Source organism: Callithrix jacchus, chromosome 16, assembly GCF_049354715.1.
Source record: "Callithrix jacchus isolate 240 chromosome 16, calJac240_pri, whole genome shotgun sequence".
Taxonomy (NCBI): domain Eukaryota; kingdom Metazoa; phylum Chordata; class Mammalia; order Primates; family Cebidae; genus Callithrix; species Callithrix jacchus.
Genome location: NC_133517.1, coordinates 65,191,523 through 65,212,989, shown reverse-complemented (window position 1 = coordinate 65,212,989; position 21,467 = coordinate 65,191,523). Strand labels below are relative to the sequence as shown.

The following is a 21,467-nucleotide window of genomic DNA, read 5'->3' as shown; positions in this document are numbered from 1 at the left end:
GAGGAAGCCTTGAGACTTGTTGATAAGTTAAGGATTTCCTACCTTAGACAACCAGTCAACAAACATTTCAATAATTGCAAACGTGTATGTACATGAGCATTCCTGTGTATATTTGCAAATTTGTAATTTTATGTATAGCCATGTGTGTGAATATATGTGTGCTTGTGAGTATATCTGTATGTATTGTGTATGTGTGTGTTTGTGTGAGTATATATATGCATGTGTCTGTTCTGGTGTGTTTAGTATATTTCTGTGTTTACATGGTTATGTTATCAGTATATGTGTACTTAGGCATGTGAAAGGCAGGATTATCAGAGCAGCTGACAGTGTGGTTTCCAGAGCCTGTCTGACTTCAAATCCCACATTATCCACTTATTGACTGAAAGACCTTGAGGTTACTTAACCTTTTCATACCTTAGTTTTCCCATTTTTTTATTACATTTTAGGTTTTGGGGTACATGTGAAGAACATGCAAGATAGTTGCATAGGTACACACGTGGCAGTGTGATTTGCTGCCTTCCTCCCCTTCACCTATATCTGGCATTTCTCCCCATGCTATCTCTCCCCAACTCCCAACCCCCTGCTGTCCCTCCCCTATTCCCCGCAACAGACCCCAGTATGTGATGCTCCCCTCCCTGTGTCCATGTGTTCTCACTGTTCAACACCTGCCTATGAGTGAGAACATGTGGTGTTTCATTTTCTGTTCTTGTGTCAGTTTGCTGAGAATGATGTTCTCCAGGTTCACCCATGTCCCTATAAAGGACACGAACTCATCGTTTTTGATTGCTGCATAATATTCCATGGTGTATATGTGCCACATTTTCCCAATCCAGTCTATCGTCGATGGGCATTTGGGTTGATTCCAGGTCTTTGCTACTGTAAACAGTGCTGCAATGAACATTCATGTGCATGTGTCCTAATAGTAGAACGATTTATAATCCTTTGGTTATATATACCCAGTAATGGGATTGCTGGGTCAAATGGAATTTCTATTTCTAGGTCCTTGAGGAATCGCCACACTGTCTTCCACAATGGTTGAACTAATTTACACTCCCACCAACAGTGTAAAAGTGTTCCTATTTCTCCACATCCTCTCCAGCATCTGTTGTCTCCAAATTTTTTAATGATTGCCATTCTAGTTGGCATGAGATGGTATCTCAATGTAGTTTTGATTTGCATTTCTCTAATACAAGGAGCTAACGATAGAAGTTGTCTGAGTTTAAAGTAGGTTAGTGAAAGTAAAGCACCCAGAGAGATGCTCTGGCAAAAAGTAGGCCTTTAGTGAATGCCAGCTTTAGTATTGTGTGCCCTTGTGGGTGTAGGGTTGTGCGCATGCAGGTCTATGTGTGCCCATGTGTGTATCTGTCACTGGGTTTGTTTGCACATGCATGGCTTGGCTGATAATAGCCTGTGACTAATAAGGCTAGGTTCCTAAACAACCATGCAACCAGGCTGTTCTAAGCCCCCACTTCTTATAAACACTAGAGAAAAGTCAATTCCAAGCGTACACCCTGAGGGAGAGTTTCCTGTTAGCAGGTTCAGAGCAGAAAGAGGTCTAGCTCTTACCTCTGACTGCAGAATGCAGCTGCCTGGCTGAGCATGCTCATGTCATGCCCTCCACCTCTCTCTGCCTGACAGTCAATCCCACAGAGTTGGCCACCAAGGTAGTGACTCACCAGGCCCCACCACAGGGCATCTGCATAGGTCTCAAACTCCTCTTTCATCTCCTCTCCTTGTGCATCCACCTCTGGGACATCTTTCTCAACCAGGTAGACAAGAAACGAAGAAAGGATGAGTGTCAGGAAACCGATGTACCAGGCGGTGATGAGTTCCTGAAAGAATGAACAGTGGACATGAAAAGTGGTCACTGGGGAGTCATTGAGTGGATGCTGGAGCCAGGCACACTGGAGCTAGAGTCCAAGTTTACCAGCTGTGACTGTGGCCAAATCACTCACCTTCTCTGATCCTCATCTTCCATCACTAAAATGGGATCAGTCATGTGGTAATTATTTCATCATTAATTAACAGGACAAGTGTATGGCTCCAGGGAGAGAGGAAGATTTTTAGCCTGGGGCCACTTCAATATCACTGTTCAAGAGGCTTCAGAGGAAGGCAAGAAGGCAGGAGGCAGTGGCTGCTGCCTCTGAGACAAGTCTCAGGACTCAGGAGACTAGGGTCTGTGCAGGACTGCACAGAGCAAGGAGAAAGCTTAGTACAACCAGGAAAGCAGCAGCAAGCAAGAGGCAGCACTGCATAGTGGACAGGGCTGTGGATAGGAACCCAGCCCTGCCACCAGTTTAGGGGCAGCCATGGGCAAATTATCTTTTTCTCCCATTAGTGTCTTCTTTTAAAAATTTTTTTTTTGAGATGGAGTCTTGCTCTGTCACCCAGGCTGGAGTGCAAGGGCACAATCTTGGCTCAATGCATCACTGCAACCTCTGCCTCCCGGGTTAAAGCGATCCTCCTGCCTCAGCCTCCTGAGTAGCTGGGATGATAGGTGCACGCCACTATGCCCTGCTAATTTTTGTATTTTTAGTAGAGACAGGGTTTTACCATGTTGGTCAGGCTGGTCTGGAACATCTTCCCTCATGATCTACCCACCTCGGCCTCCCAAAATGCTGAGATTACAGGTGTGAGCCACTGCACCCAGCCAGTATCCTCCTTTTTTAAATGAAGGGACTGAACCACAGAGTTCCTGAAAGCATCATCTGTGCCACTAGTGAAATGCAGCTTTATGTTAAATACTGATTTAGAGGCTATGTAAAAGTAGCAAAAGAAGGCATAAAGCCTGAGATTTCGTAGATATTATCCCATAATAGACCAGGACATGTGACTAAGTAAACAAGAGTAAAGTGATTTAATGGAAAGAGTTAAGTAATAGCAAGGATGGTATGGATGGAAGCCGCTGAAGTTTCCAACCCCTAATGGAGACAAGACCTAATGCTCCTTCCAGCTCCAACTTTCTCTCTTTCTCTCATTCTATTCCAGTTTCAAGATTTATTATAGGATGTTGGGCAGGAAGAAAGGCAAGGTCATTGGTTAACACAATCTGGAGATTTAAGCCTGTCCATCATTCTTGCTGAGTCATCTCAGAGAACAAAGTTGTTCACACTGATATCCTTCCTATATCTGACTACCTATGGTCAGTCAGCTGGCCCTTCTGGGCCAGCAGAATCTTCCCAACAAGGTTGCTTCCTGCCTCCCTGCAGGGCTTGGCTCACATGGGCCCTGTAGTCTGAACTGCCCTCCCGCAATGAGACCAACCAAAGAGCGTGGAGTCATCTTCAGACTCATGTCACTTACACTGTGAAATTTTTCTAGATGTTCACTCCCCCGATGAAAGATAGAGTTCAGCTGTGTTTCCTCTATTCCCTCCCCATTTTCTAGACATACTTCTCCAAGTCTCCAATATTTTTTATGCTCATTTATTATTATGCTCAGGCCTTGCCCAGAGCATCACATACACATTGCACTGGTATGAGTTTGGTCTACAGCAGAGGGGTTCGCTTAGATGATACAGGCAACACAGCCAGCCATTCCCCTTGGCGAGCGAGGTCCTGTGCTGCGGGGAATTTGAGAAGGGAAAGGTACATGGGCTCATCTTTCCCCAGTGACTGCCTGAGCGTAAGCCTCTTGCCTGTGGGGTGTGGTTCTTGTGCTTACATGTTTTTTCATACCCTCTGGCCCCCGAATGCAAGTCAGAAGTTTCATCTGAGACTTAACCAAAGAAAATAATTGTCTGTTTACGTGTGACCCGAGAAACTGACAGTTCTGGGTTAGTAAGAGATGGCGTAACAGTCAGCAATACAGAGTGAAAAATTTCATAATTCTATACTTTGTAGTCATTTACCTTGCAGTTATTCAAAATAATTCTGACTTTACACACTTTTTGCCAGCAGCTCTGTGGCAGAACCTGACTGTTCCCCAACATCCACCAGCTTCTCTACCTGCTGAGGCTCCTCTGCTGTCAAGTTGAGGCAAAAGGACTGGGGTCCAGCCAAAATGGAAAAGTGATAGGAGTGAATCCCTCCTTGTCCCTTAAATCTGTTCTGCAGGAACAGATACCAGGTTCCCTGTCTTGGTAACTCAAGTCCTCATATTCAAGACAGACGAGGCCCACCCAGCACTCATCAGATACAGCGTAAGCCAGAAGACATCTAGGTTTTGTGCTGGGTGGTGGGAGCTCTAGGGTTCATTTATGCTGGAAGCAGAACCTGACCTATCCTAACTAGTGAAAGCATTAACTTCGAAAGTTTAACCCTGTGCAACAGAGACTCCCACTTTTCATCTTTGAGTGCCCAGAAGAGTCGGGCATGGAACCTGGCCCAGAGTACAGTGAATAAATGAATGAAGAAATGTATTGATAAATGTCCGTTTGCCAGTGCCATTGGTGATTCCGTTGGGGAAGAGCTTCCTCCCAGCTCTGGCAGCACAGGCCTTTAGGAGGACTCACATGTACTTTGGAGTCTAACTAGAGCCTGCCGATCTAAGTCTGTGTGCAGAGAGCTCTGCTCCAGAGCCTTTTCCCACCCCCGGGAAAGAGTCTCTGCCTCAGTGGGGTCTGGCTGCAGTACAAGCCCCTATTTACTAAGGAATTATAAAACAAACTTCCAACAGTCTATTAAAATTACATGGCAAAAGCTAGCAGACAGCACCTGTCTATTATAATTTGGGGGTCTATTATAATTTGGAGGAACAGAAGCAAGGGCCTAAACCAGCAATTTTTAGCACCAATGTTAACCAGGACTGTGGATCAACTTAGCTCCATGGATACAGGTTATGACTCAACCCGTAGAGGTGTTATGAACATGTCCTTTGATAAAAGATAAAATACAAGGTCAGGAGGAAGAAAGGGCCCTGTAAAGGATGCTCTGACCTCACTTATTCTGCTGCCAGAGGTAGCACGTACAAAAATACAACACAGATGGCAAGATACTGCATTCTAAGCTGAAAGACTCTCAGGTATTTTACGCTTTCAATCCATTTTATGTCTCTACTTAAAAAGTACAGACATGGTGTGTGAGGAACAGCATATTCAGGATAATAAACGTTACTGTTAATCAGCACCTACGACTCAGCTGGCACTTAAATGCACCTTTTCTCACACGAGCATCCAGGAGGATTCACATTCTTACCATTGAGGTAGCTCATAAAAATAGGATGACACCTTTAAGGCCTTCTGGCTGGAAGGTATCAGGGCGGAATTTTGAGCCAAGTTGCTGACTGACTCTCGAGCTCATATTCTGAGATGCGATCTCATAGGAAACTACCACCCCTTCAACATATCTAGGTGCATCCCTGAGAGAGAAGAACCAGGAACTGTGTGGGTATGTTTTGGAGCTGTCCAGCTACAGGTGGCATGGTCAAGTTAATACGAATAAGGAAAACAAAACTCCTTAATATCAAATTGCCCAGGGCTCACTGCCTCAGGTCCAGCTCCCCAGAAACAGAACCCGAGAAAGGGATTTCAGTGCATGTGACACACTGGAATGTAATTATTGAGGAAGTGGTCACAGGATTCCTATTAAAAGGGGACCTAGGTGGGGCAACAACAGCATCTATTAAGCCTACCACGGAGGGCACAAAAAGATACTCTCTTGGGAAGCAAGGTAAACGACTTTGTACCCCCAAAGAACATCTGTCTCAGGGGTTCCTCCTTCTGATTTCTCCTCTTGAGATTTTTTTCTGCCTGAGCTGAGACACAGGGGTTTTCCTTCATTCCTCCAGAATCCAGCTAAAGCAGCTAGATTCAAACAAAGATTAAAACAAAGTGCTTCCAAAGACCTGGGTGAAGAACAGGAAAGAAACACTGGCAGTACCACAAATCCAGATGAACTGGATTCTGGCCGCTTGGGTTCCATACCTGCTCAACCACATGGGACTTTGGAAAAGGAATGGACGGAGTTCCACCCCTCCTGGATTCTGATCTACTTGGGAGAGGTGAGCACCACCACAGTAAGCAGCAAACCACTGGATGCAGACGCTAGAACTGGACTGCTAGGGCTTGTATCCCACCGCGGGACCTTGAGCAGGTACTTCCTCTTTCCGTGTTTTCTTCCTTGTCAGTGTAATGGGGCCGCAGTAGTGTCTGATTCATGGGGTGAGCTAGTTTGAGTCAAGCACTAAGCTGTACACACTGCGCTTTGGGCTTTACATAATTGTAACTGACCAATTTCTATGAGCTGGGTATCTTCTAAGTGCTCTTCACATATCAATGTATTTCATCTTCATCTAACCCTATGAGGTCAGTGCATTCTTATTCTAATTTTTTAAATGCAGAAACCACGACATCAAAACTCCCCAGTGTCACAGAGGCAGAGTTCAGATTCAAACCAGCCCATGTGATTCCCAGGTCTTTCCCTCCCACTGCATGTTGCCTTGAATGAGCTTATTCCATCCTCTCAAAAATCTGAAGAAACAGGCATTAGCATCCCTGTTTTAAAAGTGAGAAAACTGAAGCCCAAAGAGGGCTGAGCAACTTGGCCAACGTAATTTGCATATGGTGAAGCTAGTACCTAAGTTCGGGCCCACCTGTTCCTGCTCTCTGTACCAACCTGCTCATGCCCCAGACCACCACTGCCTCCTGTTCCTCCTTCTTCACTTACTCTTTGTCGTTATTGTCAAGGGTGGCAGAATGACTGACTTCTGGGGACATTGTAAAGGAAGGGATGCCACAGAAGGGCACAGGTGAGTGGGAAGCCCATGTGGTCTTGTAGCTTCTCCACCACACTTACTTTGCTGTGGGCACAGATGGCCGAGCCCAGAAGCTTCCAGGTGCCGCCTCTCCGGTCCATCCGCAGCATGCGCAGGATCTGCAGGAAGCGCAGGCTTCGCAGGGAGGTGGCCAGAACATTGCCTTGGTTTCCCACAGCAACCACTGGTACAGAGGCGATCAGCACAAAGATGTCTGGGAGAGAGGACAGACAGAGTGGGAGGGAAGAGGGAAAGGAAGGTCAAGCGAGAGCAATGGCATCATCACAGGTGCTGCATGCTGGCAGATGAGCATGTGCCAAGCGCCGGGGCAATCTAATCATTGCTGTTGAATCTTGACACCAACCACACATGGTAAGAGGGATTTTTCTCCTGTGACTGATGAGGAAACTGAAGCTCTGAGTCTGAGTGCCTTTCCAAGGCCACCTGGCCAAAAGGAGCTGGGTTGGGACTGGACACGGGCCTGCCACACTTCAATGCTGACCCCAGAGGAGCAATTTACCAAGGTCCCCTGCAGCGTGGTCCTTGAGACTCACTCTGGGGTCCGGAAGAGACCTGCAGCTGCTCAGTCTATGGATATGAAGCCCAAAACTAAGATGCTGTTTCTATAGGTGTTTCTCCTAAAAGCGTCACTTGAGATAGGAACTTGGGTTCAAGTAATTTATTGGAAGATGATCTTAGGAAGCAGAAGTGATGGCAGAAAGAGAGAGACAATATAAAAAAATGTCAGGGGGTGTTATCAGGTCACTGTTGCGTCCTTTGAGTTGCAGACAGACCTCCCAAGACTATCCATCTGAAAAATGGGAGGCCAGACCTCTTTTTCTTGCCTCCTACTGGTTGAAAGCCACCCCTCGCGTTGTCAATGCCCCGACACACCTGAGCTACACTAGCCTAGTGATCTCCCTGAGCTTGAGAGAAGGCCTTGGGGCAGATTGTGGAAAGAAGTAAGGCGCACCTATGATGCGGGATGCTGGTATCAGGAGATGGCATGAAATTGTCCACTACAGACATTTTCAGAGACGGACCAAGGGGACGAGACACTTCTGAGATTGTTAAGCAGGCTCTTGGCATCAAATTCTCTAGTATGGAAGAGGGAGGAACTGATCTCTTTGCTATTTCCTTGTTGCAGTCAATTTCTATATCCATTATCATCCCCCTTTCCTGCAGAGTTACCAAGTTAAAAGGCCCACATAGCTAAGTAAATTTGGGAAAAAGTCCACTAAATGAGTTTTAAAAAATTATTAGTGACATCAAATTTTACATTGAGACATAATAATCATACATATTCATGGGGTTTGCAGGACTTCTCAGAGCCTTTAATCTGTGAATATATACTGTGGTTCTCAATTATACAAGTATAGACTTTCCCAAAATATTTTGACCACATAACTATTTTTTGCAAGGGCTCCAAGAGATCCAAGAAATAGAAATACACTTAAAGAAATATTTGTCTACTGGGAAAAGGTCAAGCTCTGCAAAGCCCTCTGTAATCTGGCTCCTGGGAATCTGCCAGAAGCCTGTGTAGTTCAATGAGCATACACCTCCATAGCTTTGTGTGTTCTGGTCTCTGAGCTTGGAATAAACTCTTCATCTCCCATCAAGGCACATTTGCCAAAAAAGCTGATGCCTTTCCTACCTTATAAAAGTGTTCTCCAGGTGTGCCTGGCCTTTGGAAAAACCTAGGGTCAAACCTCTGGATACTGACACATCTGCATCGTTTGCCAGGCTTCTCAGATCATCTGTGCAAAGCTATTCATGTATAATGCTTGTAGAGAAGACTAAAGAATGCCAGGATGTGCAGTAAACACTGTAGTCTCAGATGCTCTGAGAGGCAGGTCTAACCCATCTTCACTCAGAATGGCAGGGTCTGAGGCTGCCTTGAATGTAAAGGCCATCGTGTTCACAGGTGTAATAACCGTCCTCTTCTCTAACACAGAAAAACAACATTTCCCATAGGGCCACATGATGGAAGAAATGGATATGAGTACAGTAAAAAACATAGCAACACCAACCAAGGACCATGTGATGCTGAGGGAGGGAGGGGGAACCTGGAGCTCTGTGACCACAGCTGATCTTAAAATAGTAGACACTGCCCCATGGGGGCGGCACCTGTCCGGCAGGGGTCTGGGCCCCATCTATTAGGATGTTCTCAAACTGGGAAGGAGTCTCTGTGAATGCGGGCACCATCCATCATAAAGCTATCATCCATACTCAGAACTTCTGGTCAGCCTTGGATAGGTCACTCCAGAGGAGAAAAATAAGTCTGCTTAATTGTATTGCACTTGCAAAAGACTTGGAAGGATGAAAAGGAGAGAGAAAAGAAAGGAAAGTTGGGATTAGATACTGAAAGAGAGCAAAAGAAGAGAGAAGAAAGAAATATGAAAAAATCATTTAAAAACATCCTCCAACATTGCACGCACGCACGCACACACACACACACACATCCCACAGACACTCACATACCCTCCTTACATTCAAAGTTCTGACAATAAAAAAATCTGAGAAGTCCAACCTTAGCAGCAGGTGGGAATAGGGCAGAGATTTCAGCTGGGAGTGGGCAAGACAATGCAATTCCAGGCTGCACAAAGAGAAGCCTGGCATCTGGGACAAAGGACATGGTCCAGCTCTTCTCAGTGTTCAGTCCTGGGAATGAATTTTCAAATGTGAAGTGAAGAATGGGTAGCATGATCAGAGGAGAGGGAGTATGATGCTGAGATTGTGTGATGTAAGGTAAGTTGAAGCCATTGATGACATTGTTTCTTGGTAAAAGACTCTTCTGGAGTAGAGAGGAGGAATAAATGGTCTAGACTCAAATACATGAAGAGAGCCAGAGGAGTTAAGATGAGACAAACGCCTGGGTAAGTGGTGAGCGCCTTGTGCCTGGGGGCATGCAAGCAGAACCTACATGACCGACCACCTAACGGCTGCTGCTGGGGAATGGAGCAACGGGCAGGACAGCAGGTGGGACTAAATGCCTTTGGAGGCCCTCCCAGCCCTGACATTCTGTGATCCTGTAATTCCAACCATCCATGGATTTGAAGCTCCAAGACTCCTACCCGTCACTCAAGGATATTTTGTTCTATGACTCCATGGATTTTAGTCCACACTGGACCAATAGGTCGGTGAGGGCTTCCACCTCCTCTACTCTCAAACTGCCTGCACACAAATGGAAGGATTCCAGTGACACCTCTCAAAGCAACTTTTGGATTAAGAAGCAAGACCACACATGGAATCCGCTGTTTCCGGCATGACTGAAAAATGACTCAGCTCTGTGAGCCTCAGTTTCTATTTCTGTAAAATGGACATAACATGATGCTGTGGAAGTAGATTCTCAGCCAGCTATGGTGTCAGGCCTACAGCCTCCATCCCAACCCATCTGGAAATGTATGGGTAACTCTGATTGTCACTGTGACTGGGGGTGCCATGGGTCCATGGACTGGGGATGTTCTATACCCTGTGACTTCCTTGCTGCCCTACAACCCAAATGCCAAGAGCTACACCCTCCCTCGCCAATTAAGAATCCCTGTCCTGTGCAGTCCTTATGAGGACCAGTCACAGAAGAAGGAATTTGAGGATCTGGACAGTGAGGCCATCCCTTCTCACTGAGGCAGGATCGGGGGGTTGGGCTGGCCTCTACAATGCTGCGTGATTTCCCAGAATAGCTGCTTAAAATTTTCTCAGAGAAACAATGCCTGAGAAGAAGGGAACTGAGGAGGCAGGAGGCTCAGGGTCAGGACTTACCCAACATGCACAGGGGCTTCCTGGCAAACTTCAGTCGGCCCCGCCAGCCTTTGTATCGGCAGCAACACCCAGCAGCCCAGATCCTCAAAGCAAACTCGGCTCCAAAGATGAAAATAGCAAATGTCTCCTGCGTGGAAGAGCATATGGAGAGGCACTGATTAACCAGGACCCACTTGCCGGGAGCTAGTGATTCCTATCTGGAAGTTCTGAATAACTCCATTTCTGTGTTGTTGCTGGTTGTCTCGTTGGTGGGGATGGCTGGGGATGGGGGTGCAGAAGGGGATGGGGAGAAGAACAGATCAATCCCCGTCATTCAGTTTGGAGGCCTCCAGTCTTCATTCTGATGTGCTAACTGTCCTTAATGCTGGTAAGCCTGGCATAGTGATTACTTGTTCTTTTTTCTATGTTTCTGTTCCCTTGGATCATTATAAAGGGTCCCTTTAATGAATGAAAAGCCCCTAAGAAGGGCAGTTGGGTTGAAAAGAGAGCTCTCAGTGAAACACAATCTATTAACTCCACCCAGAGCCTGTATCCTGGCAATGCTAATTGTGGCCAATGGTTATTAAGCCTGGTACCTGGGCCAGGCAGCCCCCAAAGTGTTTGATAATATTATTCTCATCTTAAATTTTGAGAAACCAAGGCACAGAGTGGTTAAACATGTCTTTTAAGGCTATGAAGTGGAGCAGAAGGGATCTCGGGCTCAAGTAATTAGGCGGTAAAGCCCATGTGCTTAAGCATTAGAAAATACCGCCTCCAGGACACAGGGTCCCCCTTGCCTCCTGCACCACCCTTGATGATCAGACACCGACACCTCTGCCTCTCTCTCTCTCTCTTTTATGACCGCTCTGGGTCCTCTGAGGCATTGCTGCTCCACGACAATCCCTGAAGCCTAGTTTCTGGAGTTTGGCAGTTTCCAAAGAATTCCTCACAGAGGTCTCAGCTCTGGGTCATGCCATTGCAAACGCCTGCTCTCAGAAAGAAGTGCTGACTCTGGTAACTCAGCTTGCCCAGTGTGAGAAGAAGGCTCCACTATTTTACAAGCCCTAACTAGGGGGCCACACCACTTCCCTGTGTGCAGGATGGGGCCTCACCCCACGCAGTTGGCGTCACCCTGAGGAGGCAGAGCTGACTCCCAATCATGCAAGGAGCCAGTTGACCAGTGCTGTCCTGTGGCTACAGAAGAAGGAAGCCCTTGCTGGAGGCTCCTCTCAGCCAGGTGCTGAGGCTGGGCCCAGCCCATGTCTGCTTTTGCTTCTCACCTGACTTCCATCTTTTAGGCAAAGACTTGAGCAAATCAAGACAGGGATACATTAGGTGACTTGCTCAAGAATTCTAACCCTGTTCCGTCTCCATCACACCAGCTGATGGAGAACAGAGAGTCAGAACAGATGGAGGCCCCAGGAGGGGAGACTTAGAGGTTTCATGTATAAATGGAATTCTGTACCTGGCGTTGAAGAGAATGAGAAATCCTTGGAATTTACAGTGTAGGATACCAGGGAGAAAAAGCAGACAGGTGTTAGAATGAAACATGCCTCTGGGTTAAGTTGTAGAGGACTGGGAAGCTGTTTTTATCATTTAATAACATGCGCTAGTTTTTGCTTTGACTTTATTTCCCCATCTGTCTAATGTGGAACAGCAAATCCTTTCCAAGAATGCCCTTCCTTACTCCCCATGTGACCATGTCGGGCCTTACCAAGTGATGGAGGCTTTGCTTTTCCTTGGGCCTGGACCTGACTGGAGACTACAAGAAGCCCCAACCAGCCAGGGATAATGGTACCCAAGGGCGACCACCTTTTCATCACTGTGGATGCCCAACTGAAGTGTTTACCCCTGAATGCAATCTTACCAGTAACAGAAGCCAGTCTCCTGAGACGGTCTCATACTCCTTGAATGTGGTCAGGACAGCCAGAATCAGGCACCCCAGGACAATCAGGAACCTAGAGGGGAAGAAAGAAAGAGACTAAGGAACCTTTGAGTCCTGGCTTGCTCTGAGGCTAAGATGGGGAACGCTGTCTTCCAGGATTAAGTTTCCACTTCCACTGGACTCTGTAGATAAGACCTTGCTTAGTTAGAATCATCTTCTTTCTCTTATGACCTGTGTGTTCTTAGACAAAATACAAAACAGTTCTGCATCATGGTTTCCTTCTGTGTAAAATGAATACAATTAAAGGGTCCATATCCTCAGTTATTCTATGATGTAATCCATGTCAGGTGCCTGGAAAAGTTAGCCGTCAGTAAGAGTTAACTATCATTGTATTGTAATTTGATATCAATTTATTTGGTGCCTCTTTTGTCCCAGACATAGTACTGGTTTTAAGGATACAAAATGAATAAAACCTATTCCTCATTATGCAAGGACTCCTTAGTTCATGGGGGAGACAGGACAAATAATTACTGGAGAATGTGGTTGAGGTTATGACCCACGTGTTCACATGCTTTGGGAGCATCCAGGAGGGACTGTAGCCAAGAGGTTGGAAGGAAATTCAAAGCTATGCTGCAGTTGACCACATTTCCGAGTTTATCCAGGACATTCCCCATTTGATGTGTTGACCTGGAGTCTGGACCCCTAGGCATCGTGAACAGTATGTACATAAGCAGAAGGTGCAAAACTTCATGGGCAAAAAATCAAGTTTGATTTTTTTTTCTTAAGAAGGGATGTGGGCCTTTTATGACCTAGCCTTGCGCTCCTCACAGCCTTGTCATCTCCTGCTGCTTCCCCACACCCAGGCTGGTCCTACAAATGACAGAACTTCCTCAAACTCTCTGACCGACGTGCCATCTGTCTTGATAGTCCTCTTCCCTGCCCACTTTCGCCATGTCCCCATCATTAACCTGCTATGTCTTGGCACCGCCCATCACACCTAGCCTCCAGAGCCTTCCCTGACCTCAGCTGCTCTCTGCAGACTCCCTTGTGTGATCTTATCCCCGGGACCCCAGAGCACCTTGATGCATTTCTACGCCAGCAGGGACCACAGCCCATTAGCATCTTGCAATTGTTTGCATGCATCATGTGCTAAATAAAAACACTGTCTTAACACCTGAAAATAGGACTCCTTTAAAGGAAGAAACTGCCTTTGTCTAGAGAAATACTTTATTGATATGATTGAGTAAAAGTTGCAACCCTAAAAACATGAGACTGCTAATCTACTTAGCAATAAAAATTAACCAAAAATTAGAGATGGGGATTTGTGTTGAGGGCCAGGAATGACAAAAACGAGAAGAGGATATGGTCTAGCCACATGCTGAAGGATTTGTAAGAACAAGATTGGTTAAAACGTTAAGTTCCTGGTGTAACGATGCAAGCCATCAACCACAGCTTCATAAGTGACTTTGTTTTTAGTTGGCATCAATCCTGGTGCTAGAACCCATGGCTGGGTCAGTGCGTGGGAGTAAGAGACAGGTCTATGTCCCACAGCTGAACTAATTTGGCAGGAGTAGGAGTCTTTAGCTGGACTCTGAGACTTTACACGGCTCCCTGTACTCGGGATACATGTATGTATATATATAAAAAATATATAAATCTTGGAAAGATTCAAGTTGTGCCTATGGTGGGAAAGGCCTAAGGTAATCTCCAATGAGTCATGCAGTTGCATAATTGTCTTTTCTGAGTGCAAGCAGAACCTGTGACTTGCTTCTAACAATAGAATATGGTAAAAGAGATAAGATGTCACTCTTTTGTGTACTTTTTCAAAAAATATGGCAAAGGCAACTGGATGGTCATGCCCATGATTATGTTACATTATATGAGACTGTGCCATGGCATCCTGGGGGTAGGGATTCTCCTGCTGGTCTTGATGTGAGCTTCTGTGTTTTGAAAGGCCTGTGAGAGCTATGTGGCAAGGAACTGTGGTGGATTCTTGGACTTGATAGCAGCCCCTGCCTGATGACCAGAATGAAGGTGGGACCTGTTCTGGAACTGCAAGGATCAACAAACATGGGATCTTGGGGAGTCCTCCCACAAGCTCCAGAGAGGAACATGGCCCAGCCAGCTCCATGACTGCTGCTTTGTGAGACACTCAGCAAAGGACTCAGTTAAGCCATGCCTAGACTCGTCATGAAAACTGAGATTAAAATATTGTGTGTTGTTGTAAGCACTAAGTAAGTGGCTATTTGTTATGCAGCAATAGAAAACTAATGGAGTGTGGAAAAAATCTGCACCGAGTGCATCTGACTTTTATAGAGCAGGGTAACCCAGATGAGGTCTGGGCTGCATGTGTGTATTGGCTCTGCTAGACTCCACTCCTGGAGGGCAGAGACTCGGTCTTGTTCCTCTCTGTGTCTCAGTGAACAAGTCAAACCTGGCACTTAATAAGAACCAATATGTGTTTAGAGAATAAATAAAAACAATTTCAGCAATTAGCAATGGCCTTGTTGAAATTAAAGGCAAGGGATATAAAGTGAACGTGAAAAGCCAGGCTGGGAGCATGATATGAAAGGTTTTGTAGATAAAATGAAGAGTTTGAGCTTTATTCGGCAGACTTTTCTTTTAAAGAGAGGCATGATCTCACTCTGTCACTCAGGCAGGAAGGCAGCGGCATGATCATAGCTCACTCTAACCTCTAACTCCTGGGCTCAAGTGATTCTCCCATCAGCCTCCCAAGTAGCTGGAACTACAGGTCCAGCACCACCACCGATGGTTAATTTTCTTTTTATAGAGATGGGGTCTTGCTATGTCGTTCAGGCTGGTTTTGAACTCCTAGTCTCAAAAGATCCTCCTCTTTAGCCTCTCAAAACACTGAGATTAGAGGCATGAGCTTCTGTGCCCAGCCTAGAAGATCTGAATATCTATCTACCTATCTATCCACACACACACATATATATGTATCTCTCTCTCCATATACATATATATATGCATCCATCTCTCTATCTCTATCTGTAATCTCTACCCCAAGACAGGTCTCTGCCAGGACAGCAGTCAGGACGGCGTTATCATGAGCTGACCAGAGAAGTGGAGGGTGGTGCGCTGGACAGATTACAAGGGTCCCAAGAGAGCATCCTTCTGTGTTCTTGTCAGGAGTTGTGACTAATTGGATATAAAGATCGAGCAAGAGGAGCACTCGGAGGGTCCTGGGGTGGGAAGACAATGGACGATGTGCTGTTTGCAGACATCGAGAGGCTGTGCTGTGAGGCCAGCAGCACTGTGAAGATAAGAAGCTACCTGAGGACCTGCTGCACTTGAGGTCCAAGTGGAAATCTCCATCCCGCTGATTGAAATCTAAATTTAAGGCTTAGGGGAAAAGCTGGGGCTGAATATCTAACTCTCTTCCAGCTCTCATACTCTGATTTTAGAGCCAGAAGGGATAATTCCGCCTTCGCCAACCAGCAAAATGCAGTTTCAGCCAAGTTCCCATTCTCAGGGAGCCTGCGGAGCCCAGCATTGACCAGGAGGGGGCAGCAGAGGCCCGGCGTAGCCCCGCGCTTCGTGCGCCTCACCAGCAACCTCAGGAACCCACTTTCTAAGATAGGACAACAATCGTTAATTTACAGTCAAAATCATCAAGAAAACCCTCCTCAACCTGGGAAGAGGAAACGCTCCTTAGTTTCTCGCACATTTCAATTTACCCTTAACATATGAACTTGATTTCAGACAGAGACCAAATTAGCAGTCCCCCGATGGAGAAGGATGTGGCACTCTCCGGAGGCTAGAGATTCTCCTGCTGGTCTTGACCTGAGAGCCGCCCCCAGGCGCTCTCTTGCTGGTTTCCTGCTTCTCTTCCTGTTTTGGTTTCCTCTCTCTCCACTCTCACAAATTATTCCTGTTCTTCCTTTTCTTCTGTCCTTTGTCACTTCAGTTTCCTCCTCTACAACCTTTTTTTTTTTTTTTTTATATGCAGTTTTGCTCTGTCACGCAGGCTGGAGATTGATCTTCGCTCACTGCAAACTCCACCTCCCGGGTTCAAGCAATTCTTCATCTCAGCCTCCCAAACAGCTGGGTTTACAGGCATGTGCCACAACACCCAGCTAAATTTTTGCATTTTTAGTAGAGACGAGGTTTCCTCATGTTAGTCAGGCTGGTCTCAAACTCCTGACCTCAGGTGATCTGCCCAAATCGTCCTTGGAAAGTGCTGGGATTACAGGCGTGAGCCACCGTGCCCAGCCTTTCTCTATAGTCTTGACTGTTTCCTTTCCTCTGCTCTTCTCTTATTGTCCTGGCATTCCCCGAGTTCTTTTCCTCTCCTTCTCCTGCATCCTTTCCTCCACTGCTCCTCTCCTCTCTTGTTCCTCCTTCCTCTGCTCCTTGCCCACCACTTCTCCCTCCCTTCTACACCCTGCAAGAGTGAGCAAGGGTTTGTGGCCAGGAGTCTTGGGGAGAGCCAATAGCAGCTTTCTGTCTGCAGCATCCAGGTTGTCTTTGCAAATGATGCCAGTCAAGGTCAATAGCAGCGAATATACCCTTAAATTAGCCTCCATGGCCTCCATGCTTCCACCCTTAGTATTCTTTCCTCACCCTCAACCATCTTCCATCAAGGCCCAGGTTGGGGAGGGCAGAAAGGAACTGATACAAGGAAGCCGACTTTGTAGCTGCACATGGCACTAAAGCATCAGATGCAGGGGCCTTGGGATAGGAACCAGTGCATGCTGTCCAGGCTGGATACCCAGGCTCTTTCAAGCAGCAGGTAGGGAAGGCTTTTGCAGATGCAGATGTGAGGGATGACCACAGTGGTACCAGGAAATCCCTGCCGCCTCTTCTCACCCATGTCTGGCATCCATTTATAGGCTCCAAAGCTGAGCCTGCTGGAAGTAAGAAGCAAGGTTTCCAGCCAAACATCCCCTCACAGGCTTCATTCACAGTGAGACAAGCACAGTGAAAACATTGATGCAGGAATTTTTTCATACACCATTTTCTCTTTTACTCCTGAGAGCAACACTGTGAGGAAGAGGCACTATTATCATTTTATTTGTATCCATTTTACAGACGGGGAACTAAGCCTCCAAGCTCAGGCAGGAGGGTGTCAAAGGGAGTTAAGAGTCAGACCCTGGGCTGAGAGCAATGAGGCCTTCAAAGAGAATCTGCAGAGAAATGAGGTGTGGTCAGAGCCAGAAGGAGAGCAGGGAAGGCAGCCTGGCCTGCTGACCACAGTTCTGGGAGGAGCTGATGTCTTCCCTTTTCTTCCTGTGGAGTCTAGTATTTGGCAGAGAAAATCTCCTAACATTCCAGATAGTTCCCAGAAACCCCTGCTGGCTCCTGATCTAATTACAGCGGTCCATGGACAGCTTTCAGAGCATCTGCAGCCCTCACAACATCCTAGAAGGTAGTACTAGACTCTCTTTCTTAGAATCCTTGTCTGTCTGCCATTGAATAGTGATGTGTAGAAACATTTTTCCTAGCTAGGCGAAGGCAGAATTGAGTTGTCTCAAAGACAGGCATTGCTACATCATAGTTAGATGCACCTGTCCTCATCTTTGGCCACCATTCCCGATCTTTGATCTTAAGAAGGAGACATAACCTCAGAAGGCAGTGACAGACCTCAAACTGCATGAGGATCCTACTGACCCTCAACTGAAAGGCCTCAGATGGGAAGTGCCCACTCTGTGCCAGAGGTTTCTTTATTTTCTAAGAGTCAGCCCCAGGAAGGATGTTTGAGTCATCTCCTAATAAGAACTGTTCCATCCACTAAGAACAGGGTTGACAAATCATTTTTATCTTGAAAACCCACTAGAATGGATTGGTTAAGGCTGCCAAGAATATGGTGTTGAAAGGAATCCAGATTGCAGCCAAGCGAACTGGGGGGAAATGCCATTATTGATTAGTGATGCCTGTTAAAAGTGCAGGAAAAGACCATTTCCATTCCCTTGGAACTCAGACATGAGAACATAAGTCAGAACTAAAATAGTTTTTCAAAATCTTCCTCTTCCTTATTTGACTCATGCCAAGCTCTTCCAAAAGTTAAATTAGCTGGAAATTTCAGGAAACCTTAAGAAGGACCTATTATTCTTTCACCTAACAGAAATGTGTACATCAGAGTTTTGAGTGATTTGCTTATGGCTATGAAGTAACTCCCTGCAGAACTAGAACTAGAAAGAGGATTCTGGTCTTCCAGCTCCCAGCTTGCTGCATCCTCCACTGTGCCACTTTCTACTTTGTCTATGGACATTTGTGCTATTCTTTTATTGGGTTGTAACCTGTCCCCTTCTGCCAAACCCCACCAACATCAGGGAAAAAGTCTATACCACACACCAGGGTCAACAAAACCAAGGTGTTCGCCTTCTCTTTTGATAGTTGACCACTGTTTTTCTTCATTTAACATTTATACATTTTTTTCCTCCTCATATATGCTGTGTGCTTATTTACCTATGAGGTTTTAGGCACTACAAACCATGATGTCAAATACCAGAATTTTATAGTACACATAAAAAAAGTGCAAGGAATAATTCTGAAGTCATTCAAAATGATTCCATCTCTTCATACTATCTTAAAAGTTGAAGAACTCACAACTATTTAATAGAAGAGCGAGCACAGGAGGCAAATCCCTATGTTGTGAGGCTGCATTTCAGGGTCAGCAAAGTGACACAGCTGAGCCAGGCAATGGCAGGCGTCCACATGTCCCCTTGGGGGCCTTCAGTGCTACTTAGACCTCTGAGCTGGAAAGAGGCAGCTAGAGCTGTCAGTGAGGAGAAGAGAGTGCAGGAGAGGGACCAGAAGAGCCTGTCCTTCACCACTTCTCTCCTGCCTTCATTCCACCCTCTACATGCCTTCCAGTACCATTTTTCTAAGCAAGGATACTGATTAAGCCAAGTCCCTGTTTAAATACAGCTGTGGGCTCCTCATATCCATTACAGGATAAAGTTCCAACTCTTTAGAAAGGTAAAAGGATTCCCCCAAATCAGACCACATCATAAAAGAAAGGATGAATAGCATGATTCTACTATATGCTGTCTACGAGAGACTCACTTTAGATCCAAAGAGACAAATAGGTTGACGGTGAAAAGATAGAAAATGTTACTCCAAGCAAGCAGGAGCCAAGATAGAGCTGGGGTGGCTATAGCACTATTAGACTTTAAAGTAGGCTTGAAGACAAAAACTGTTACAAGAGACAAAAGTGGACATTATCTATTGATGAAAGGGTCAATCCATTAAGAAGACATCACAATTTTAAACATGTGCATACCTAATAACAGATCTCCAAAACATGTTAGTTTTCTTTTCTACATTTACTTCTTCATTCTTTCTCCCTCCAGTCACATCAAACTTACAACTAATCAAAACGTGGCAGGCCTTTCAAACTTTGGTCCCTCCCCATGATATGCTTCCTCTCTCTCATTCAACTGACTCATCCTTTCCACTCTTCAAGGCTCAGCTCAAAAGACACCTCCTCTATTAATTCATTTATGCAATAAAATATTTACTGGTCATTCATTATATGCCAAGAGTTAGGAATAGACAGTCCACTAGCCCCCTAGGAGCTAACAGTTCATCCTCTCTTGTTCCCAGGTCAACATTAGAAAAATCCTTTTGTGCATTCACAAAGGATTTTGTTCTTAATCATCTCATGGAATTCACCCATTCCTTGACATGCACTTACCATTCTAGGCCCTGAGCATTCAATGATGAACGGAGCACATCACACCGTGCTTGCACCCCGTGCCACTGTGTTCTCCTGTAGGCCACTCTGGAGAAGCAGAGGCTACAATTTTCCTCTTGGGATCACAGTGCCAAACCCCAAGGCTTGGCTGAAGAAACTACACACCTCAGTGCTATTTCCAGTTCTGCCGTTTACTCACGGTAGGAGCCTGAAGAAGTTCTTTGGTTTCCTCAGATTTCAGTGCCTACATCTGTGACGTGAAGAAATTAAAGCAGATGGTCCCAAAGGCCTGTCAGGGCTGTTATCATGGGTTCAGGCTTTGAGCCAGTAACCCTGGTGGGAGGGTCTGGAAAGGCTTTCAAAGATAAATGAGTTCTAACCTCAGCTCTGCCACTTAGCACCTAGGGGATTGTTTCCTCATCTGTAAATAGGAATGAGAATAGCTCCTAATTCAGGGATGTTGTGAAAATAAATCCTCACAGACTACATAGTGCTGTGTTTGGCACAGCATGCAGGGCTGATGTGTGTCAGCTATTGCAAGAGAGAATTTTAGCTTAGATGGGTCAGGCCAATAACTGTGTCCCACATGACTCGTGATTTTTATTATTATTATTATTTTTGGTCATTTTATGAGACCGGGGATTCCTTTATTTAGAATGAGCAAATCAACCAAAAATTGGTAGAACCCCTAGAAAGTTGATGTCTCAGTTCCCTCATACATGGTCCCTTGCCCCATCTATTCAAGTCTGAGTAACCATTTGTCTGTTTCTGAAGAGCTCCTTTTTGTCAGTATTCCCAGATTCATCCAACCTGCTCTACCCATGCCCCATTTGGGTGGGTGGGGTTGTGGTGGAGGCTTCTGTCTAGGATAAGGTTCTCAGCCTTCTCCAGGCTGAGCAGCTGTGTTCCATGCCTATGGCGTCCTCCACACTAACAATGTCATCAGCTAAAATATATAAGAGCTCCATTAACACTGCCTCCAATGCCTTCTCTCTATCCCTGTTCTCATTTGACACTTACATTTAAAACCAAAGCTAGTCAAGCTCTGGCAAGTCATGTTCCTTTCTCCTTGTAGGCTAGAGACAAGCCATTAGCTAGGAACTTCCAGCTCCACTTGATCCTTGGGCCAGGCTGAGTGGGCAGGCACAATGGGAATCTGGGCCAAGAAAGAAGAGAGGAACAGTCCATCTCCAGAGGTTTTCCTTTTTTTCTCCAGGACAAGCCATGTCTCTGGTATATTCTGGGATGCTAAGGTCAATCTGGTGACATTTAATTGGTCCCATCTGTCATTTGTGGCATGCTTTCTATGCATCAGGCACCGTGCTAGGGACTGAAGTATTTGCCTTCTCTTGTGGACTGCGGTCTCATGACTAACAAAGTGACTTTATTAAACATCCAAAAGTTTCATGGCAGGCTAATCGGTACTACAAGGTGATGTCAGGTTACACTTCAAGCATCTTCATGTTGCAAGTACCTGCCATGTGTCCCTCA

At 45.9% G+C, this 21,467-nt stretch overlaps 1 protein-coding gene across 3 annotated transcripts in view; it reads right to left on the bottom strand.

Moving 5' to 3' along the window:
* The window catches only part of KCNQ3 (potassium voltage-gated channel subfamily Q member 3), a 354,430-nt gene that overhangs the window by 50,746 nt on the left and 282,217 nt on the right, over positions 1 to 21,467 (bottom strand). For all 3 annotated transcript variants that reach the window (XM_035276763.3, XM_035276764.3, XM_078353168.1), the window contains 4 exons: positions 12,299 to 12,389; positions 10,453 to 10,579; positions 6,735 to 6,907; positions 1,677 to 1,832 (listed from right to left, as the gene is read on the bottom strand). In XM_035276763.3, coding sequence (XP_035132654.1) covers positions 1,677 to 1,832; positions 6,735 to 6,907; positions 10,453 to 10,579; positions 12,299 to 12,389 — 547 coding nt within the window. The remainder of the gene's footprint in view (positions 1 to 1,676; positions 1,833 to 6,734; positions 6,908 to 10,452; positions 10,580 to 12,298; positions 12,390 to 21,467) is intronic.